At 38.5% G+C, this 25,417-nt stretch overlaps 1 protein-coding gene across 1 annotated transcript; it reads right to left on the bottom strand.

Annotated features, from left to right (window-relative positions):
* Positions 1-152: 152 nt before the first annotated feature.
* Positions 153-25,091, bottom strand: LOC133518280 (protein 60A). Its single transcript, XM_061851947.1, has 7 exons — positions 24,579-25,091; positions 17,450-17,636; positions 15,341-15,495; positions 14,563-14,763; positions 13,872-13,945; positions 4,093-4,227; positions 153-3,828 (listed from the first exon to the last, which is right to left on the bottom strand). Exons 1-7 carry the CDS (start codon positions 24,943-24,945, stop codon positions 3,703-3,705), a joined length of 1,245 nt encoding a protein of 414 aa, XP_061707931.1. The 5' UTR covers positions 24,946-25,091; the 3' UTR covers positions 153-3,702.
* Positions 25,092-25,417: the final 326 nt, after the last annotated feature.

Genomic DNA, 25,417 nt, shown 5'->3' with positions numbered 1-25,417 from the left:
GTGAAGAGATAAAAAAAATAGTTTTTTTTTAATATTTTATGTATTTTTACTTGAATGAATTCGGCATCCCCGATTTATAACAAAACAATACCAAACTTGACCTAGAAGCTGTAGATTTTACCCTAAAAGCAAGTAAAAAGAAAAAAACAATATTTCCGGAACACATTTTATTGCAAATCCATGAAAAATAAAATTAACTTACTGCTACATAGGAGCTACCCTTAAACATTATTAAATAAATGACTTCAATTGGTTGGCACGTAACTAAGTTTTATCAACTTACCATATCACCTAATTACTATTAAGAGATTAAAGTTAAAAGTTGAATTTAGGGCATGAAGGTCATTTGGCACTATAATTACGCTATCATCATACCCTGTAGGATACTATCATCCATGCATATTTTAAGTCTCTATAAGCCTAACTGTAAATACTTCTGATTTCTACCACGGTATATTCATTGAGTACCACCGTACCCTTAAGTAGTTAGTAGTTAAGACATTTTTGTTTCTGCATATGTGTCGCACATTATAACAAAATTACTCAAGTTTAGGCAGCCTATCAGGCACAGGTAGATAAAAAATAAGCATTCATTTGACACAATACACGATTTATAACGAAAAAAGCAAAAAATATGGCCGTATGCAATTCAACTAGGCAACCTATTTGCAATGTGTATAAATGATTTTTTTTATATAATGATATAATGATGATGTATATGGGACCTGTACTGATGTATATATATACTTACTTATGTTGGACAAATAAATGTTTTTGACTTTTGTAAATAAGAATATTATCTATCATTTATTTCTTATCACAATTAAATAACAGATGAGGGTAAATATTCCATATAACGTATCTTAGACCAGCTAGTCAACATCATCAAATTATCACAACATTTAATCGCAGTTTTATTATCTGTATGTCACGTGACCGAAAACGCCGACCACTTCTCGTGAGTGACGTCACTATAGCAGAAATAACTGTTAAATTTGTAATAACGGCGAAAAGTAAACTTTGCACTGCACATTTGACTTTACTTTGTTACTTGACTCATCATAAGCACAAAATAAAAAATAAACAGAAGGTCCGTTCCCGCCGTTCTTGAAAATATATACCTAAACTTGCCCGACTCACTAGGGTTGCTTCTGTATTAATTTCGAATTTTAAAAAGGAGTAGGTAATATAAGTTTACAGACATACATACATCGATTCGTTTATACATACATCTTATCATGTTTACATTCCTTAGAGACTGCATTTAGACGTACATGACAGTAGGTACCTACGTAGTGGCGGGGACGTCAAGTGAGCAAAGCGCGCACAGCCCGACTAAGCTCTGCCCGAGAGTGCCCGATAACGCATGTAAATGTGACGTCTGTGTGCGTAAATGTCACGTCTGTGTGCGTGCGGCGAAAATGGCACTTTGTACTGAGCGAACTCTCTGCTCCGGCGCGCGCCGCCGCTATTTACTTTTGTGTCTTATGACTTTTGTGTCTGTGAAGGCCTTATGGCCATGGCCTTATGGCCACCATCTTGACAGATGATTTTATGCAGCGTTTGTATGTGAGGGACAACGTCTCTCGTGGCTGTATAAGCCAATGCGGGAACGACAGTTGCGACCACATTTGTGACAGCTAAAGGAGGGAGCCATGTCGGCAACAACTTCAGGTGGGTTGTGCTTCTTCGCGCGTTTTCGGGTAAGGTCTTGGAACCACGCGTTGTCGTGAATATCGCGACCTTTCGCGATGGCACCCCTCCATCCATCACGATCTGACGCGAGATCCTCCCAAGTGTCCCTATCGATGTCAAAAGAGACCATGTCGCGTTTCACGCAGTCTTTAAAACGCAGCAAGGGCCGTCCAATGCGTCCGTGGCCGCCCTGCCGAAGGTCGACCTCACCGTCAATGGAGAGGTTGCTCGACACGGTGGACCCTAAGTAACAGAACTTGTCGACCACCTCTAAGGGTACACTCTCCCGGAGAATTGATGAGATGACAGTGTACCCTTGCGCTAGTATTACGGTCTTCTTCGTATTTGATAGACATGGAGAACAGGCAACACGCGTAGGCAAATTTGTCTATCAGATTTTGGAGCTCGTGTGGTGTTTTAGCTACGAAGGCTGCGTCGTCGGCGAAAAGCAGACTGTCGATAAATAGGTCAACGCGAATACAACGAGATTTTAAGTGTTTGACATTGAACAATTTTCCGTCTGCTCTCGTGTGTAGATGAACTCCGATGCGTGTCGCCAAAGGCAACTTTTAGCAACAGGGAGAAAAATATGACGAATAGTGTTGGTGCTAAGACGCAGCCTTGACGAACTCCTCTCCTCATTTCAAACGCGTCGGGCCCTTGACCATTAAATACAACTGAGCCCTTCATTCCGTCGTGAAAAGATTTCACCAAGTTCAGAAGCTTCGGTTCCATCCAATTTTCTCAAGTGCAGCGTAAAGCCCCTCCCTACTGAACGTATCGAAAGCCTTGTTCAGGTCTACAAAAGCGATCATTAGGGGTGTGTTCTGCTCACGACACTTCTCTTGGAGTTGACGAAGTGTGAAAATCATGTCCGTAGTAGAGCGTCCGTTGTTACTAGACTACTATTATGACATTAGGTAAGTAGGTGATACTAGATAATTTTGATATGCGTCGACATGTCTACACATCCAGAAAAAGAACGTTATATTAAGTCCAACACTCATGTGAAGAGACAAAGCTGTCTGACAAACTTATAAGATTTCAATTTTAAAAAATCAGGCTTGTTCGATTAAGAGGAAAAGAGACGGCCGTTTCTCCCTACAAACGTAGTCCCCATTTTCCTCTCTGGATAATGACACAATGGAAAATATTATTACATAATTTAATGTATATTAACCATAGCTACGCCCTAAGTTAAATTTTTTATATTATTTTTATTATTGTAAAAAATAGGAGCGAAAAACAGACTTCGTAATATATATATCTGTGCTATAAGACGTTGCTTCCTACCAAATTTGAAGATTCTGCGTTCACGGGAAGTACCTCTACTCGTACCATGTAGGTTTTGATTCCCTTGCGAGTGTCGAAAAGTTTGCGGCATAAACGACTGTATCTTTTGATTGCGTTGGCTTAGAAGTTTGATTTTTCACAGCTCCACGGAACAGTAGACCTGAGTATTTGATATAAATTCCAGCTTGATACCTCCACGCGTTCCTGAGAAAATGGGTCTTGACAGACAGATGGACGGACGGACAACAAAGTGATCCTATAAGGAGTATAAGGGTTCCGTTTTTTTTCCTATCGAGGTACGGAACCCTAAAAATCGATAAAAATCAAACGTAGTGGCACAGTTGTGTTTGATATAAACGATACTTATGCCCCTACAACACAACAAAAAGTGTTATGTATATAAAACAAAAAGTGACAAAATATTTTCATTAATGTTAATATTCAGACAGGAAAATAAGGACTACGTTTGTATGAAAAGGTGATTTCGCGCGGGTCCTCCACTTTCGTCTTAATAGCAACATTGCTCCATGTCATTACAGTAAGTCGAATTTGCCTCTAATACAACATAAAGAACTAATGAAGATAAAAAGCGTTTCTGATTGACTATGACTATAGGTACTTTGGACCTTTTGAACGTCGCCATACACCGGACTTGTTAAAAGAGCGCTAGACATTAAGAAAATGTTATATGCGCAACACATTTTTCAAAAAGTTTTAATGGCAGCCGCAACTCTTTACGACCATGTTCTTGTACTTGCGAAGAATCACGTTGGCGTCGTCCGTGTAGTACAGAACAGATATAGGCGAAAGCTTGATCGGCGCACACGACGGTTTCGGCACCTGAAATGTTGGGAAAATACCAACCTTTAAATAATTTATTTTGTTTCAGGAAAAGTTAAACCTGGTGGGTATACATTTCCGAAATTACAGTTGTAGATTTTACTACGCAAACGCAAATGGACATGAAGCTATTTGTTAGATCGAAATAGTTATATGTATGTATTTATTTCTTCATCTGAACTAACGCAGCACCCGTAATCAGCTGAGTATAATTTACACTCAATCAACTGCCTTTCTAGTAACGCAATAGCTCTTTATACTGACCTGTGTGGGATTCAACAGGTGTACTAATGTCTGCACTATGGCGTGGTTGGTGGCGTTTTTATGTGCGTTTAGGGGAAAATTGCACTCTCCACTGCAATAGAAAGCACCGTAACCATCGGGTGCTATAATCCAATCCTAGAAGCAAACAACATATAAAACTCATGTATTAGTATGTCAATTTATAGATACCTACCGTCTTTAATATAAAATAAGTAAAAAAAACGGCCAAGAGCATGTCGGGCCATGCTCAGTGAACGGGTTCCGTAGTTACTCTTCCGTCACAATAAGCTAAACTAGAGCTTAAAGTATAGTAGATTGTTAACCAAGGGATGAAACGGTACCTTTCACCCGAGTTAAACAAATAGGCAAATTTGCATAATCAGTACCTAATTAAAGTAAAAGACTTACTTGCAGTCGGAAACTTTGCATGTCTAAAGATAAATATCCCATAGCGAAAAAGTATAGATTGCTATACTTATAGATGAATAAAACACATATTTTTGCAAACTGCAGTAATTTTAAAATGATTTGGTCCATTAAAGCATGAAAATGTAAAGTATAACAATAAGTCCTAGACACAATGCATCGTACATGAGTGCAATAAACGAATATGAATATAAATTTAGCGGGATTGCCTCTTACTTTTAAATTTTTACTCTTTCGTTCTAAAACTGCCAATAGTCAACGGCTTTACTCATACAGCCAATGAAACTGTTTTAAACAAGTTAAATATTTAATAAAAATAGAATGAGAAATATATATTTAAATTTTTATCTTTAATTTTAGCGTTTAACTGTGTATGTACGTCTTTTTACTATGAATTAGAAACTTTTTGCGATAACTCAAAAACAGCTAAACTGATCATGTCCGCTATAGTTTTCATTTAATGTATTTCTTAAGCGCTACTTCCACGATTTTTTTCATATTTTTTGGACCTATGGTAAAGAGAGGGAGGGACACATTTTTTTCTTTCGGAGCGATTATTTCCGAAAATATTCACTTATCAAAAAATGTTTGTTGAAGACCCCTATTATACCCCACATTGTAGGGTTGAAGCAAAAAAAAATGTTTACCCCCACTATACGTGTAGGGAGGTACCCTAAATAAAATTAAATTTTTACATTTTATTGTACGACTTTATCGGCTTTATTGATTTATATGTCCATGCCAAATTTCATCTTTTTAGCACTAACGACCACGGAGCAAAGCCTCGGACAGGCAGACAGACAGACAGACAGACAGACAGACAGACAGACGGACATGGCGAAACTATAAGGGTTCCTAGTTGACTACGGAACCCTAAAAAGAAAAACTTACCGATATGAAACCATCCAATATTATGCATAAGATTTATAAAAAATACCACAAGATATAGCTATAATCACATATAGATAGACCACTAGGTATACCTACTCTACAAGTTCGCAAACCAAAAAGACTTTTTTTGAGTTAGATTTTCTTAAAATAATACAAAACAATACAAATATATTTTTTTATTGCTCAGCTCACCAATATGAATAAAAACATGACTATACATAACCTTAGTGTAGTGGAGACAAGGAAAAAAACCGGACAAGTGCTAAAACCGGACAAAAAAAACTGGACTCGCCCACCGAGGGTTCCGTACTTTTTAGTATTTGTTGTTATAGCGGCAACAGAAATACGTCGTCTGTGAAAATTTCGACTGTCTAGCTATCACGGTTCATGAGATACAGCCTGGTGACAGACGGACGGACGGTCGGACAGCGGAGTCTTAGTAATAGGGTCCCGTTTTACCCTTTGGGTACGGAACCCTAAAAATCATGTGAGTAGATGATACAATTAATATTTTTTATAGATAGGCGTAAAATACCTATCATAAAGATATTTTACAGCAATTTTCACTCAGTTAAACGTAAATTACCGAAATAAATAGATCTTCCAGCCAAGTTCAAAAAAAGCGGCCAAGTGCGAGTCGGACTCGCGCATGAAGGGTTCCGTACCATTTGAGACGTATTAAAAAAAAATCTACTTGCTAGATCTTGTTCAACATTTTACCACTTTGGAAGTGTCTCTCGCGCAAACTATTCAGTTTAGAAAAAAATGATATTAGGAACCTAAATATCATTTTTGAAGACCTATCCATAGCCCACACGTATGGTTTTGACGAAAAAAAATTTATTTTAATTTTATGACGTATTAAAAAAAAAAATACTCACTAGATCTCGTTCAAACCAATTTTCGGTGGAAGTTTGCATGGTAATGTATATCATATATTTTTTTTTTGATTTTTCATTCTGTTATTTTAGAAGTTACAGGGGGGGGGACACACATTTCTTCACTTTAGAAGTGTCTCTCGCGCAAACTATTCAGTTTAGAAAAAAATGATATTAGGAACCTAAATATCATTTTTCAAGACCTATCCATAGATACCCCACACGTATGAGTTTGATGAAAAAATTTTTTTTTTAATTTTATGACGTATTAAAAAAAACTACTCACTAGATCTCGTTCAAATCAATTTTCGGTGGAAGTTTGCATGACAATGTATATCATATATTTTTTTTCGTTTTTTCATTCTGTTATTTTAGAAGTTACGGGGGGGGGGGACACACATTTTATTTTTATTTTATTTTATTTAATCTTTATTGCACAAAAGAAAACAATCTTATAGTACAAAAGGCGGACTTAATGCCACGAGGCATTCTCTACCAGTCAACCTTAAGGCTAAGCAGAGAGATTGAGAGCGGTGCTACAATTACAATAGCAAAACAAATCAAGCAAAAATACATAAAATAACATATACATACAAACATAATACACACATACATATATAAATAAATATGTATATATATATACATATATATAAAGACGAAACATCTGAAGCTAATAAATAAATACATTAAGAATCTTTCATTCTGCTAGCAAAGAAAGCACGTAATGATTTTTTGAAAGCGAACTTATTTGGTGCATTTTTGATGTAAAAAGGAAGTCCATTCCAAAGACGCGCCACCTGCACGGTGAACGAATTTGACATGAACCCAGTCCGGTGAAGAGGGATGGACAGAGACATATTGCCAGAAGAGCGAAGTTGACGGTCGCGGGTAACGCCATAATATTGAAAGAAGGATTTGAGGTATTCAGGAGAATGTGGATCGTTAAGCACAGAAAAAAGAGTGGAAAGCAAGCGAATATTGCGTCGTTGACGAATGGGAAGCCAGCCAAGTTGTGCGCGAAAAGAAGAAACGTGATCATATTTGCGGAGGCAAAAAACGAAGCGAATGCAGTTATTAAGCAGGCGGTCCAATTTATCGAGCAACTCTTCGTTTAAGTCCGGATAACACACATCACCATAATCAATAATGGGCAGTATAAGGGTGTTAATTAGTGCAACTTTAGTTTTGATCGGTAAGAAGTGCTTCATTTTGTTGAGAGAATGAAGTGAGCCCATGACCTTACGGCTGATTTCAGTAACCTGTGCTCTCCAACTCAAGGTACTGTCTAAAAGAACACCCAGGTCTTTAACACTTTGACTAAATATTATTGGGGAGCCGTTAAAGTTTACTGGTGCAAGTGCGTCCAAGTCTAGTTTAGTAAGCTGTTTGGAACTACCTATAACAATAGCTTGGCACTTAGACGGATTTACAAAGAGGCCAAACCTCTCGGACCACTGCTGGATATGTAAAAGGTCTAGGTTTAGTTTACCAATGCAAGTTGGAACGTCAGTCACGGAGCACTGGTCGTAGAGTTGCAAGTCATCAGCATACAGATGGTAGGAACAGCGAAGGTCAGGTGTGATAAAATTAATAAAAGTAGAAAAAAGAAGTGGAGATAAGATACCTCCTTGAGGCACGCCAGTCGCCAGGTCACACCAGTCAGAAAAAGACCGGTCAACTCGGACTGCCTGCTGGCGGCCTCGCAAGTAGGCAGCAAACCAGTTAAGGGCTATTTCAGAGACACTCATATGTTTGAGCAAGGCAAGGAGAATGTCATGGTCAACGGTATTAAACGCGTTAGAAAAGTCAATAAGAATAAGCACCGTGACCATTTGCCTCTCCATGCCTCGCCTGATGTCTTCTGTTACCTTGAGAAGCGCAGTACTGGTGCTATGACTTGGTCGGAAACCTGACTGCAAAGGGCTTAAAAGGTTATGCGAGTAAACGAAGACGGAAAGTTGTTTATGAACAACTGCCTCAGCTATTTTCGAGAGGAAAGGAAGAATTGAAATGGGCCGAAAGTTACTGAGAGTGGTGGGATTACTAATTTTAGGCAGTGGAATCACAAATGCTTTACGCCAAAGAGAAGGGAATTCACCAGTGGCCAGTGAAGTGTTGATAATGTCAGCAAGTACAGGAAGTACGCAGTCGAGGACCGACACAATCATGTAACGACTCACATCATCACAACCTACGGCTTTTGACTTGATAGCTTTAATAATGACCTTTATGTCAAATTCAGAAACAGGACAGAATGAGAAAGAATCTGAGATAAGAGAAATCAAAGAAGAGATGTTAGAAAGTGTAATGGCCTTAGTAGCGGTGTCAACAGAAGGAGCGGAGGAAAAATGCCTGTTAAGGTCATTGAGAGAAAAGGAACTGCCATTAAAACTGTTGGGGGATTTTCCCAGGCCAAGAGATCTGAGGAATTTCCAAACATCGGCCATAGACGAAGAGGAAACATTACGGTGAATAAATCGTCGCTTCGCTGCACGTACCATCTGGTTGCAACGATTACGAGCTGATTTAAAGAGATTCCAGTTCTCATCCGTGCGGTCACGTTTAAAGAGCCCGAAAGCTCTGTTCCTCCTTCTCATTGCCATTCGGACGCCCTCAGTGATCCAAGGAGCCGGTGGACGCCTTACTCTAACAGTATGAACAGGCGCATGCTTGTCAAAGAGCCCCAGAATCGCATCATTAAACAGAGAAACCTTAGCGTCAGTTGATGAGGTCGAGAGCACAGGAGACCAATCGATAGCAGCGGCATCTTTTAAAAGAGATTCAGGATTAATCTTGGCGAAGCTACGCATATGAATTAGAGCCGGTTTGCATTTAGGTGCCTTGATTTTGTAGGATGCATATATAAGATCGTGGTGAGAGAAACCTGGCGCCATGAACTGCCCTAACTTAGTGACAAGACTTGGCGATGAAGTAATGATCACATCGAGCCAAGTGTCCGATGACGCTGTATGATGAGTCGGACCCAATGGAAGAAGAGAGAAACTGACCGACTGAAGTAATGACCTAAGTTTACGAGAATGTGACGTGTCTTTCAGAAGGTCAGTGTTTAGATCCCCCATGATAAGGTGATGTGCGTAATCAGAACTCACGGACTCAAGAATTCGTTCCAGATGAGAAAAGTAGTCGACGGTGGGGGGACTATAAATTACACCCAGGACTGCCTTAACCCCTTTGACAATCACCTCGAGAAATATCCATTCCGCTGAGCCAGTGTAAAGAGAAGGAGTCGAATTTAACAATTTGTACGGAATGGTACTTCTAAGGTAAATGGCTACGCCACCACCGCCCTTGCCAATTCGGTCATTCCTGATCAACACATAACCAGGCAAGGCATAGGATGTCGAGTCTAGGGTAGGCTTTAACCAGCTTTCCGACACCAAGATGGCATGGACAAAGTCGGACTGAAATGTCTCAATAAGTTCACTATAGTGAGAAGGGATACTTTGGGCATTAATATGGCATACATTAAAGTCACCGGAGTTGAGAAATTCGCGAGACACGAGAGTGCCCAAAGTGTGAGAAGTATCAAAGGAATCTAGAGAATGAAAAGAAATACTGTCAATACTAGCAGAATAAAAAGTTTCATCGTCAGACATAAATAATTAAAATACGTAATAAATATATAATAATATGACTACAAAATATTTATAAAAAATAAATTATAAATACAAGATATAGCCACAAAAAAAAAACTCTGCTTATCCTGCTGGTTAGCTTGTGAGATTACAGAATAAACAACTATCGGAAATTAAAAACAAAGTAAAATTACATAAATGGCAGCAGGTCACGATTATAATGACAAAACATACTATTGTAGTAAACAGAAACGGTTTAAACATTGACTCAAACTCTCCAGACAAAACTGACGTCAAAAATGTCAATGTCACTGTCAGACCAGCTAGTGTGAAGTGTGTGCAAAAACAAATGAAATTATAACTAAAAGAAAAAACGGGTAAGATGACAATATTAACAAATGGACTATGAACTACCTACTGCCATGGTGAAGATAACATAAAAAAGGAAACAGGAGAAAAATTTAATACAACACACTACAAACTTAGAAATTATGACTTCCCGGCACGCCGGGGGCGGCCGGTCTGGTTGCTGGGGACATCTAAGACGGCATCGGCATTCTTCGCACCAGCAGCGCCGGAGTCAGGCGTCGACGACGAACGAGGCTGCTGGTTGTCGCTAAGAGGCTTCAGGCGCTCAACATCTTCATTCGATTCAATGCGTTCACGCCTGCCCGAGGTCAACTTTACAAAGATGTTGCCACCAATGGACCAGCAGCTTCTCATCCCAAAAGCCTTACGTGCCTGCACAAACAATGCTTGCCGCTGAGGCGTAAGGAACTCAGAAATGGCGTATGTGGTTCCCTTACAAGAGGTCTTCTTCTGCCACACAGTTGACTTTAGGTCCATATCAGTGAACCTCACAAGAATAGGCCTGTTGCGACCCTCAGATGGCTTGCCAAGTCGGTGACATGCTTTAAATGAAGCAGTCGAGACACCGGAGATTTTTAATTGGTCAGTAATAATGTCAGCGATGCGCAAACTTACAGTTTCGGCCGGATCCTCTGGAACACCATTGAAGAGTAGATACTTTCTCCGATGTCTCATCTCCATAACATCCTGAGCGTGGCTAAGGCTTTTAATCTGGTTCCCAAGAAGTTTCATCAAGCTCAATATTTGCTCCTTAAAAATTGAAAATTCCTCACTAAGACTGGTGACTGTCGCCTTTGCTGCCGGTGACCTGTGTAGCTTGGCTTCAAATTCATCGAGCATCTTCTGCACTCTTGTCTCCAGTGACTTCTGTGACTCGGCAATATCTGTGTAGCTTGACATTGTTGTAGTGTTGCTCTTATAGGTTATGTACTTGACAGTTTTGTAACCAACAGGATAGCAAGTACTTAAAGATTGATAATTAACACATGTACAGTGTCACAAATATTACTGCAGTGAATTTGTAAGTTAATTAGCACTTATCTTTGGAATGGGCTTAAAAATGTAAGTATTTAATATATATTACAATAAATAATTCAACAGTGCTATCCACTTTGGAAGTGTCTCTCGCGCAAACTATTCACTTTAGAAAAAAATGATGTTAGAAACCTCAATATCATTTTTGAAGACCTATCCATAGATACCCCACACGTATGGGTTTGATGAAAAAAGATTTTTTGAGTTTCAGTTCTAAGTATGGGGAACCCCCAAAATTTATTGTTTTTTTTTTCTATTTTTGTGTGAACATCTTAATGCGATTCATAGAATACATCCACTTACTAAGTTTGAACAGTATAGCTCTTATAGTTTCGGAAAAAAGTGGCTGTGACAGAATCGGACAGACAGACGGACATGACGGATCTATAAGGGTTCCGTTTTTTGCCATTTGGCTACGGAACCCTAAAAAGGAACTGGTGACGCAAACGTGTGTAATATTACTAATATTACACGAACCATTTCGAGCTACTTTTGACCCCTTCACAACTTGAAATCTATTTAACCTACATACATGAAACTTGGCACATTTATTTAAGCTCCTTAGCTTGTCTAAAATACAAAATTTCATAAACGTAGATAAAACAGTTACTGATAAATTAACGTTTAAAAACCGTCATTTTTGTGACTGACTGACTTATAGATCAAAAACCTAACCCACTTCCAGATTACCTAGAAACTTGAAATTTGGCATTAAGGTAGACTTAAGTGTATATAGAGGAAAAAATCTGAAAACTGAAAATTATTCATAATTAGGTGAAAAACAATCATATATTGATAATTATTAGATTAATTTAGACTTATAGATCAAAAACCTAACCCACTTCCAGATGACCTAGAAACTTGATACTTGGCATCAAGGTAGACTATTAGGGGTACATAGGAGAAAAAATCTGAAAACTGAAAACGATTTGATAATTCGATGGCAAAAATCATATATAATCATTAGATTTATTAAGTCTTATGGATCAAAAACCTAACCCACTTCTAGATGACTTAGAAACTTGATATTTGACACCAAGGTAGGCTATTAGGTGTACATAGAAGAAAAAATCTGAAAACTGAAATTTAATGAAAATTCGTTTAAAAAAAATTATATATTGATAAGAAATTAAGACTTATAGATCCAAAACCTAACCCACTTCTATATGACCTAGAGACTTGGTATTTGGCATGAAGATTGACTACTAGGCATATACAAAGGAAAAAAATCTGTAAACTGAAAATTTTTGACAATTGACCGCGCGTGGGTCCCCTTTTCAGCTTGGGAAAAACTACTTTCATAATTAATAGTATAGTAATTTCTGTACAAAAAGTAATGATATCCCAACAAAAACATAAATGTGAAATGAGAGCCAAGTTCAATATTAAGAATGTATGTCGTTGTTGACTCGCCAACAAAAGAATTGAAATCCATATGGGTGCCAAGTTCTGTGCTGTGTAGAAAATCCTGTAATTATAAAGGATTTGTCTTGGCTAGTTTTACGTATAGGCTATTATATTTGTCTATTTTACTTTTCTAAAAACCTGTGGTAAAAACTAGTCAAGTCAAATCCTTTTTAATTACAGGATTTTCTACACAGCACAGAACTTGGCACCCATATATATATAGATTTCAATTCTTTTGTCGGCGAGTCAACAACGACACATATTCTTAATATTGAACTTGGCTCTCATTTCACATTTATGTTTTTGTTGGGATTCCTATTAAGGTATTCTTATAAAACCCCATTTTCTAATTGTGTAAGATTATCCCATAATATTTATAATTTAAAGAGAAGCTAATTTAACTAATAGTACACTACCCTATTTCGTGCGTGATATAAAAACAACAAGCAATAATGATACGGTTTCTTTGGTTGATTGAGTACTCCGATCAACGATCAATAAGCTTGGTATCCATTTTGTATAAGTATTTAATTAATCATTTTTCCAAATGTTCAGGATTGTTATTTAAGGGCTGCAGCTGATAGTTATAATATATACCTATATGTGGGTTTTGGGATACTTTACTTTGCTTACGTAGCAAGTAAGTGTATATAGAATAAAAGTTAACTCAGCTAGCGAAGCCCTGATTAACTTGTTGAATTATTCAATCACCACCCTATTGTTCCGCCGTAACCATTTAAACCCCGAGTGCAGTAAAAATAAATTTAGTTATTGGTTTCCGGGCGATAACTCGTAAATTGTTTAAGGGGTATGAATTATGATTCATCGTGAACGTCAGCTTTCTTTACGATTGAGAATGTGTACATAATTGAGTACTTAGTTATTTTGAAGAAATGAAAGTTAGCAAACTATAAACTGATAGGTAGATTAGTATGGATTCAGCTGGATTTGGCCAGGTATTTTATGGGCGCCTAGGTGTTATGTGACCGGGAAGAACATGTTCATGAAAATTTATTTCTGCCTTGCGTGCCGTTTTTCAGGCCCTCATTTCCCAGCAAAAAGAGTCAAGAGATTTGTAACGATCATTACAACTAAGAACATCACCAACTTCTCAAATCAGATCGAGTAACATCAGTAACAACACTAGTCATAATCGTTAAGAAAAAAATATCCTTACCTGCCATTCTAAATCCTTGAAACTGACGTACAGAGTTTGAATTTCACAACTTCGAGTTGTCCAGTGTGATGTGTCTGGAACCAATTTTAAGATTGTTAGCGGACAAGATAGGTACCATTTTAATCGTTGTAATTTGTCGTGTTGGTAAATGAAATCGACTGTATCCTTTTAAATTCTTATATATTATAAAAGGTGTTTACCGGGATAGATTACTTGATACAATAACCTAAATTAATGAACTCTATACCCCATAGTTTTTAATTTGGCTTTATTTTTATTATTGCAGATGGGCGGACATATTATTATTTATTTATTTTTATTTCATAGGGTTCCGATTGTTATCCTTCGGAAGTTTCGGAACCCTAAAAAGAATTTTCAAAATCAGTACGAGGTGCGTAGCCAAGCCAACATGTCAATCGTTTACGCTCCGTAGCGAACGAAACGCAGCTGTCATTGTTGCACTAATATGAAAAAGTGATAGAGAGACACAAAGCGTTTCATTATCGTAGCGCAAACGATTGTCACCTTGGCTAGGCACCCAGATATGCACAGGATTAGATTTCCGTTTGGGCTTATTATAATATCGGCCTAAAAAAAAATACTGTTGAATTAATTTAATTGTGAAAGATAACATATTCGTCAAATATTTTTAGTACACATATCTAGATAGTATAAGTAATTTGCAACTAACCTGTGAGTGGGTTTCTCAGATAATTCTCTGAAGAGCCCGTATTCCGCCACCGCCGCGCCTCGCGCTTCCGTCGGCCGCTGGCGTCTGCAGCGCTCAACTTCGGCCCGCTCTTAAAGAAAGCCACGAGGAAGGGCTGCTTGCCCTCCACGATAGCTCCTCGAGGCTCCTCTAACCCGATTTCCTCTGGTTTCATGTGACGTTCTGAAATGAACAAGCTACGTTAATTAACTGTTGCTTATAAAACTATAAAAATTGGATAATACCTCGGCTAGAGCGATAAGAGTTCTTTAACCTCACTGGGGATGGGATTGAAAACAGATAAGGTGGAATTTATTTGAATAACTATTTTATTAAAATAGCACTTCTCAAGATTTTACAAACGGTTTTTTCAAACGAGGTATGGTAATGAAATGACTATTGAAAAACCTGCGTTTGTCGACGGGCGCGTTGAGCTACGTGCCGAGTGTGAGTACCCGTGACGTTTTCAGTCAGTGCTTGTCTGGCAGCTTACCTTGTTGCGAGCGCGAGTGGACAGTAACGTGCTAATAAAAGGACCCCCGGTCATCGGCCAGCGCCGCGAACATCGCAACGAGTCGATCTCCACCTTCCGGGACAGTCATGTGACAATTCTAGAGTACCTGGTTGCGAGTGCAGGTGGATGGTAATGAAGAACCCTTGGTTGTCGGCGGGCCTGGTTCGCCACGCGCCGAATGCGCCGCTCACCTTCCGGGTCTCGACGTCAGTCATGTAACAATGGTATACTCGTATGGTAGTGTACCTGGCTGTGAGTGCGGGTGAATGGTAATGAAAAACCCTCTATTGTCGGCGGGCGCGGTTAACCACGTGCTGAGCGCGTCCGTTACGTTCAGTTCTAACCAGCCCTCTGACGAAGCGCTTGTGTTCACTGCCGCTACCTTCTCTAACTGTAGATTTCTGCAACGTGAAAAGATAAACAATTAAGTTGCTCGTGCAATTTTTATTAATACAGGAACGACGTTCGGAGTTTTCAAATAAGAATGAATCGAGGAGCTATGATAATAAGGATCAATACACTTTACGTTGACTTCGTAACCGCTTACCGCTAAAACCCTAAACAGGGTTCTGACTGGGTATTGAATTAACTCGAATTAATTTCAACATTCGGGTTAGTTGTTTAAGGAATAAGCCGTGGATGAGCTTAACCAGAATGTTTTCTCAAAACCAGCGTTGTAAAACCCCGCTTAAAAACCCTTATAATGGTAAACGGTTCCGATCCCTGCTCAGTGGTAGTTGCGATATCAAAATCCGTCCATAGAGGAAGTTCTGCACAGAAAAAAAATAGTTCTCCAGCCAAGTAAATACTCTTGTGTCAAAACATTTTGTGTTTCCTATATAAGGAAACAATAAAATTCTTGCGTCAAGATATAAAATATTTCAAAGTTTATTATTTAAGCTAAAAAATTAAATCCGAGCTATAAAAAGTTTTTTTTTAAAAAGCTCATTATTCTCACCAAGAGCGTTTACGTTTTGTTTTAAGTATTGTATTTTTTAAATTGAACCTAACTGTCTTAGTGCAATACTTAAAGAACTTGTGCCAAGAAACTTTGTTTCTTGGGGTTAGATACTCATAATTGAATTGAGAATTATATTACTCCATAAAAACAAGAAAAAGTATTGGTTCAAGAGTGCGTTACTCAATGTGAAATATGATGTATTGGTTCAAGAGTGCGTTACTCAATGTGAAATATGATATTATTTATATCTAGAGCTGAAATCTCTTAGCGCCAAGTTTAGCATGTCTTGAATAAAGAATGAATTTTCTTAAACCAGCATGGTTTTCGTCATTCGTTGAAATCTTTGTAGTTTTCAATAATCCTCTTTATCTTCTTCTTCTTCCTCGCGTTGTCCCGGCATTTTGCCACGGCTGATGGGAGCCTGGGGTCCGCTTGGAAACTAATCCCGAGAATTGGCGTAGGCACTAGTTAAACCAGAGGCCTTATTGGGATTAGCCCGGTTACCTCATGATGTTTTTCTTCTTCACCGAAAAGCGACTGGTGAATATCAAATGTTCGTACAGAAGTTCCGAAAAACTCATAATGTACGAGCCGGGGTTTGAACCCGCGACCTCCGGATTGCAAGTCATACGCTCTTACCGCTAGGCCACCAGCGCTCTTGTCCCCTTCATCAAATTTATTGATACTATTTTATGTAAAAGTCTCAAACCAAAGTTTTGGTGCTTTTTCTTTTAAATAGCTTTGGCTCTTGACTGTATATTGACAACATCAAACCAAGAATTAATCGCTCTTGCGTAAAAACTTAAGTCTCAAAGCAACATTTTGGTGCTTCTTCTTTGAAATAGCTTTGGCTCTTAACTGTAGGTTGAAAACATCAAACCAAGAATTTATCGCTCTTGTCTAAAAACTTAAAGTCTCAAAGGAAAATTTTGGTGCTTCTTCTTTGAAATAGCTTTAGCTCTTGACTGTAAATTGAAAACATCAAACCAAGAATTAATCGCTCTTGCCTAAAAACTTAAAAGTCTCAAAGGAAAACTTTGGTGGTTCTTCTTTGGAATTTGGTAATATTTTTGGTTTGAGGTAGAGTTACTCAAGATAAAACCATTTTTTAAGAGCGTGCTATATCTCTTTCTAAGACTTTTTTTTCTTGCGGCGAATAATTAATATCTTAACTCAAATCACTACCATTTGCTTTAAAAATGTGTAAAGATAAAACTAAATAATTTTTATTCTCCTTTTAAAAATTATGTTGTTTTTAACTCAAGACATATTTATTGGACTAAGCAATTTATTATTTTATTTAAGCAACCGTGCGCAAGAGAGTTTTGCGTTTTGAATTAAGATATCTTTTTTATCTGTGTGGTCGTTGCGTTTGAAGTAGGAAAGTTACCAACCCCAAGCTGTTAACGCTGATGACCCGATGCGCGACGACTGTGTACAGAGCTGTGGGGTCGTCGGTGTGCGACGGAGCTTGGTGTAAGCGCAGCTCGGCGGAGAGCAGCGCGGCGGACGGCGGCGCGCCCGCCACCTCGAACCACACGTGCCGACCGTGCTCATGCCGCAGCGCGCCCAAATGATGCTCTAAAAATAACAAAAAACGTCAAGGTGTTAAAGTCTGAGAGCACTTAGTAGCTTAAATTGGTACTTACCTAAATGTTTAGGTAGACCGTAGGTATACAGTTCAGTAGGAAGACCAGCCTTTACTTAAAGGAATCCAATTTTATTTTTTAGTGTACCGTACAAAACTTTGTTTACGCAACACTTATGGGATCACTTCGGTCGTGCAAATCGATTAAAAGCATTTTTGTTAACATACATTCACGATTTTTACTCATTATTATTACGAAAGCGAGACTTATTCGCGTATAATTAAATTTTAAAATTACCTCCGACGTTTCGAGGGCGGCATTATCGCCGTGATATCGGAGGCGCAAGTTTTTCAAACTACCTACCCAAACTTGGTCTTGTTCATCAACTTGAAAGTTTTACACACTAGCTTTACCTTTACAAACGACTAAAAATATAAAAACTAAACTATACGCCATGAAGTCCCGTCTTCGTAATAAAACACAGGTATTTTTTTAACTAGGTACGTTAAAAGCGTTAATAAGGCGCCGTGAGTTCAGGTTCTTCAATGATTGTGAGCGTGAGCGGGACGGCTATGCGTGCCCGGGATCGCGGATATCGTTTTGGATTGTTATGTTTAGTTAGTTTTAACAAGAAATAGTAATCGATAAGTTCGATCAAAAATAAAATTTCGCGTATTTAGAAACAATTTCCATAATTTTAGCTTTAGTGCAAAAATTGTTACAAATTTTTAAAGATGCATTTTAGACGTTCGTGATTTTTTTTTCTATCGAGCGATTTTTTTTTTCTATCAGGTTTCGAATCGATTAAGTTACTAGAGAAAGGCCTCAAGTTTCCTTTTTTTTTTACAGCGCCATGATTTTTCAAACAACTATGGACATAATGTTTCTGAAATACTTAAATAATTTTAATTGAATTTGAAATGCTCTGCTGGCTGAACCCGCTGAACCTTAAGCTTTAGGTCTAAATAAACAAGAGACACATTATGTTAGTAATTGTGACCGGTATTTTTTGTTTTTCATTGGCTAGTGATAAATACATACAATTTCTGTCCGAGCTACAAAATTGAGTTATAGGCAACGAATAATGTAAGTATATGTTATAGGCACCTCATCACTCACACAGCTCACAAGGTCATAAATGAACTAATATTTAAATCGTTTTCTTTTTTAATACATTCCCATTGCCAGAATTTTGCAACTCGCTGTACCTACATAAATATCTAACCCTAATCTTAATTACGGAACTAAGGAGCAGGAAAGAGACTTGCACTTATGTAGATGTTAATTGTTAATTAATGTAAATAATATACATTAATTAACAATTAACATCTAAATATATATATAGTTACGTACCCACGCCTTACGATTCATAAGTTATGAACTAGCAGTTTATCTCATTAATGCATTTGATAGCGAGTGCAGTAAGTAGGTATACATTACAGTCTGACTTTATAGGCTATACGTGCATGTCTGGACGACAATGATTACATATTCCATTCAGATTCACAATTGGTCGATAGGTACTATGGTATGCATAACTGCTATTGCAATGCCTAACCTGTCTCAATTCCCTACTTTGAAGACTTTGAACCGAGACACGGCATTCAAACAATTTTAGAAACTAGGTACATTAGGTAAGTACGTATCGATATTAAGATGTAATGTAAACAACCGACGCAATTTTGTATCTACACAATTTAGCATGGAATCGCTCATAGGAAAAGCTATTCGCATGCAAATGTGAGGAGAGCCAGAAGCAGGTGTCCGTTCGAGTCGTTCGGCGGGTGTAATACGAGCCCAATGCACGTGTACTGTTGCTTTATTAATTACTTAACCACGCCTTGAATTCCAAATTATTTATTCTAATTGCGTCAAATCAATATCTAAGTAGGCAGGTATCCAGGTATCTAGGACCTACTGAGGTCTCTAGGTAGGACCTAATCGATGAACGTGTTTATTAATACATAATAACAGTTTTGAGATTATGCTAGCTGTAAAATTTGTATTGTAAATAAAGAAAGGTACCGATAGATGGAAAGATTCTGGGAAGCGACCTGATAAGCTTTCCTTGAACTGATTGTGTTCTAAACATTGCAAACCCGATAAACAAACATCCATTCTATAAGTAGATCTATGTTATATATTAGGTGCACTCCAGAGGGCCTACCGCGAACCACGTTCGACGTGTTGCCTCTCTGTCGCACTTGTACATTTGTACGTAAGTGTGACAGGGAGGCAACACGTCGAACGTGGTTCGCGGTAGGCCCTCTGTATTCTATAAATTACTTAGTATAGTTTATCAGACTAACTACCTACGGGAAGAGTATGTTTGTGTCGTATATACAAGTATATCTATATTGCCCTGCTAGGAGGGCAATATACATGTATTGGAAATTGGAATATAGGTATGGAGGTTCGATCGTCAATCGATTGGATTTTGTGGCCCAGGTGACCATGACCTACATCAGGGGTCGCCAAATGGCGGACCGCGGTCCGCATCCGGACCGCCGACCCATTTTGTGCGGACCGCGAGAACACAGCAACTGTTGCACTACAGAGTACGTAATTTAAAATAAAAATGTATCCCCCGCATTATCTTTGTTGACGTCAATTTGAAAACGGCCGGGCGAAGTCACTAGCTAAGATAGTCCAGATAGTCCGCAACAAAAAATGTCATTATTCTCATTGATATGTAAAAAAATACCTTTGTTATTTCTGTAATTACATTTGTTTAATAAATATTTTTTCTATAAAATGTTGTGCGGACCGCGATGGTCATTTCATTTCTTAAAACAGACCCCGAGCGAAACTAATTGGTGACCCCTGACCTACATTTTATTTAACCGACTTTTAAAAAGAGAAGATTCTATTATGCAAAATAATGGGACCACTCGTATCATAATCATCTCAGCACTGGCTAAATTGAGCACCATCAAACGGTTCAAGAAGAACGGTAAATAATAACCCCCATTTTAGTTTTTGTAAGACAATATGGACAAACAAGCGAAAAGAAGACAATATTGACAAGTGAAGCAAAAATAAAAAGTTTGGCGCGCTTATATCCCGTTGCAATCATGATCGAAAATAGTTATCATTGAAAATCTTTATTTTGTTGTTAACTGCTTAGCTTCAAAAACTAAAGAATCAAAATTTGTTGGATTAAGTCCCCTTTTTTAAAATCGATTAATGGTACAATCATGGACTTTTACACTTTTAAGATTTCCATTTCGGATACCTTCGACTTCTTCTTTTACGTATTTAGTAAGTAGGTATACCTATGTATTTACAAAAAATTTTGTCTCCATGTTGAACTCAATCCATATCTAAGTACTTAGTCTTGGTAGGAACTCGGAGTCTTTTGAGTAGATTTTGAAGAATTCGACTCGTTTTTACGAGAATCGGCCCTTGGCGAGTTTTTTATTGAGTATTTTTTTAAGAGCAACTCAAATGGATTCGATCCTCCGAATAAAGAGTCCGTGAACAATTTTATAGGTTTTACAGTAACACAACACAAAACAACACAACACACACAACAGTAAAGAAATTAGGCGTTTATGTATGATTTGTGTACCTTTAATCCTCGAATATTACTTAATGACAATGTATTTCGAAATTTTGCAAACAAAAAAAAACGGGTTGCACTCCTGGAGTGCCGGCAGAAGTGAAAACTTGAATATTAACGTTGTGCATTTTTGATATTTTAGAGAAATTGAGTAGCAGTTTTATAAAAAGAGATAATTCTCTATTATACCTACGTAAATAAATTTGAGTGTGGAAGATATTTTGAAATGCGAATTTTAGTGTTAAGTAATATATAACATATACAGGGAGGACATCAATTCATGAGACGTGAGCAGGACTACAACCTACACAATCAGTAGGTAAATGTATTTCAAGTATTTCATTTCATTTATTCAACATTAAAAGTCATGTGCATTACAGAAGATGTTAGTTGGATGTAGTCAGTACATGACACCCGGATAGGGCGCATAATGTTAGTACTAATGTAATGTTAATGAATCGTTCACCATCATATTAAGTAAAACAATCACGCTTCTTTTCTGTTATTTAACTTTTTGGTAAAGAAAAATTTGAGTAGGTATCTACAATTAACAAAGATTAAACCTCTTTAACCGTTATGACAGCACTTTGATTATGAAGAAAATAAAATGTCACATTTGAATGAGATACGATTTTTCAAAAGCAACCAGAGACATGTCAAATGCTTCGCTTGACAAGCAACCAGGCTTCGATGACATTCAATTTGCACGTCACCATAATGTCACGTGTCCGCATTACATCAATGCGTGTCCGTCTTACGAATTTTCAATCTGACAGTCACGTGATCCTGACGCGAGTTTAACATTTTATCCCCATCACAAAAAGTGCACAGCGCCGCTAAAGAAGTTTTCACTTCAAAAATTAGACTTCTCTGAAAAGGCCTCAAGTCCCTACAAAAGACACGAGTCTCTTACAAGTTGAAAAGAACTCGAGTGACTTAATATGTGAGTCTGAAAAACTGAGTCGAGTTTCAAAGCAGAAGACTCAAAGGAATCGAGTCTTAACCAACACTATATCTGCTGGCAACCTTATGAATTCGACCAAAATAATCGTTTTAATCATGGATCCTAATTGTCTTTATTTAGGTACTCTGATTTGATTGTTCCAAATAAAGTGAAAAGGTGGAAATAATCGCCTACTGGTACTTAGTGTGGTAATTAGGTAGATTTGTAGGGCAGGGCAGCAAATCATATAATGATTAACATCGTAACATGTCATGAATTACAACTCAAAAATTCTTAACCTACTATATACTTAGGTACCTAGAGTGCAAATAATAAGTTTCAGTCAGATATAAATTGTTTCAATATTATCTAGCCGAACTAACCCATACCCCATGAAGAATTACACAACAACCAACAATACAATAAAATCACGCAACAACAAAAAATTAACTCAAATATCAACCAGGACACATGGCCGTCCGTACTCTATGCGGGGACCATGGATCCATGTTAGCTCAATCAAAACAACAACGCCGGGTCTTCAATTCGTGCATCACCATTGCTCTTTGCCTGATGATGATGCCGGATCCGGCATCGTATAAACCATCATAACCTTTCGAAAATGTCACCGCGGGCACAGGGTCGCCCGTATCCATAGCGAGGGCCCTGTGTCTACAACAGACACTACTAAACTTTACAAAAAAAAAACCCATACCCCATGAAGGAAGTCATCATCATCATCTCCTAGCCGTTTTCGACCACAGCGACTGCGTTCTACCGCTGAGAGCGTCGCTGGTGCGCTCTCAGGTGACTGATATAGCCAATTTTTGCAGCAAATGTACGACCACACTCGTTGCAAGTCAGCACCCCTCCGACATAATTGTAAAGTATGCCCGCAGGTGGTCTGGCCTTCAGCTCGTCGCGCTTAGCGTCGAGTTCTGTGAGCCGCCTGGCTTCAAACTGACGCACCTGAGTCTAGGGTAAAAGGAAGTAAGAAGCTAACAACGGTATTACAATTCATAAATCTAAACCTATTTCTAATAAGCAGATACGTCCGCGAGCCATACTACAAATTTTATATTAAAGGAAAAATCGAAAAATTTACGCTTCCAGCAGGACTTGAACCCGCAACCGTGCATTGCTTTTACGCCACCCCCAAAAAGCGTGTATACATAAGGGAAAGATTTGCGAGGTTCTGGTAGCTCAAATGCACGGATTGCAGTCCTGCCGGAAGCGTAATTTATTCCATTTATTTCTTTAATATAAAAATTCATAAATCTGTCTAAACTTACCTCCCAACTACGGAAGATAACTTGATCCGAGTTCCGTAGCAATTATGCGTACTCAGAGGTCAGGCATATACTAGCCTTCTATGCAGAAGTGCCCATAAAACACTTGTAATAAAGACCCAGGGTAGACGTCTTGACCATAAAACAAAATAGTTTTTTCGTTAAGCCCGGCTGTCACCGGACCGCCCGGTTTCCAGTTAGGTCCAATCCAATCACGGTGGCATGCGATTAACTGAGTCATGCCTTTACCTGGACGTTAACTACCTGGGTTCGTTGTGTTTTAAATGATAACGCCGTCGTAACTGTGACTTATAGAGCTCATGACTGCCAGACTTACGTCCCAGTATAAAAGCTGAAAGATTTCTATACACACATACAGACAACTTGAAATATTTACAATTAACTGTGCTTTAATTTACTTTGTTCCTTTAATTTACTGAACTATAAAATTACCCTTGTTTCGCATACCTTTTTTATATGAAACATTGAATTTTGCGTGCGAGTACCTAAGGCTAACCTTTAGGGGTATCTGGCAGGGGTTTGCAACCGTCAAAAGTGTCTGGCAACTTAAGATTATACTATGACGTAAGTCCGGCAGTCATGGGCTCTTGCTCTATTAAGTTGATGGCACTCAGGGATGTTTGTAAGTAATAAGTTGTTCGTTCTGTTAAAACGTATCTTCTTCTTAGTCTTCTGACCATCTTAGCTTGGCTCGATGGTACCTTATAATTTAATTATTACAGTAATTTTATAGTTATACCAAAACGTATCACGTTGAGAATTGGTAGCTATCTACAAATTACTACAAAATAAACAAACATACATATACTCGTAGGTACATACATACGTTAAATAAAAGTTTTGAAAAACTGGAAAAACTTAAGGGCGCAATCAATGCAAGACTTAATAAACTTTATAATTTACGTATATATACATACAATTAAACGAATACACTTGATCAATTATAATATAGGAGGTACAATAACAGTGTGATAAACACACCATTATGCAAATATAAGGATACAAAACGCTGTAAATATAACGAAGTGTTATTACCCATGCATCTTCACGTCTACCTACGCATGTCGCCGTTGCTAAATTAGTGTTAATTCCTTAAACGAGATGGAAGGATATACTCACTTTTACTCTGGAACGTCATTATGAGATCGCTTTCGTCTATGGCATGATGTTCGTCGGCGCTGAGAGCCATCTCAGAGCTCCGCGTGGGGCGCGCTTGCTCGTGCTCTTCAGCTAGCTGCTTGTACACGTCCAGTAGGAAGCTGGGCGCCGAGCGGTCGAGCGCCGCAGCGCGCGTACGCCGCGGCCGCTCGCCCAGACCCAGCAGATCCAGGATCTCATGCTCCACCACCATCCGCTCGTCCCGCGTCATCGCATGTTGGATCACGGTCTGATCGATCCCGTTGTCGATGTACAACCCCGAGAGAACGGCCTCCGCCGTCACAATAAACAATGTCAAACACACACATCGCCACGCTGTACCGGCCATGATGGTGCGTAAGCGCGCGCTCGACTGGCGCGAGAGGATCGAGTGCGGCGCGCGGAGCGCGGAGGCGCGGACGGGATAAACCGCTGAACCTGCCCACTCAAGGTGGGCCGCCGCACTCGCCACTCTCCCCACTACTAAAGCTACGTGTATACTGGCGTAAGCTGAGCACAGCCTCTGTAGCTATAGCCGGTATAACAAACCGGTCTGCAACTTGTATTGTTTCCAGCATACAAAAACAAAACATTAACGAAGATCTTTTTTTTTAAGGGATCGCGTTCAATATACCTTATTTAATAATTAATGCATCATGATTGCACACATTTGATTACGGATTAGCGCGATCTAGTGCGTTTGAACAATATAAATATATTAAAATTTAAAACCAATGCGTCAATCGTCATTAGTTTATTTATGCCAAATGCCCCTGGTAGGTACCATTCCTGATAGCATGTCAACGTTTATCGCATAGATA

Source organism: Cydia pomonella, chromosome 5 (genome assembly GCF_033807575.1).
Source record: "Cydia pomonella isolate Wapato2018A chromosome 5, ilCydPomo1, whole genome shotgun sequence".
Taxonomy (NCBI): domain Eukaryota; kingdom Metazoa; phylum Arthropoda; class Insecta; order Lepidoptera; family Tortricidae; genus Cydia; species Cydia pomonella.
Note: the sequence above shows the minus strand (reverse complement) of the source record. Positions and strands in the feature narration are given on the sequence as shown.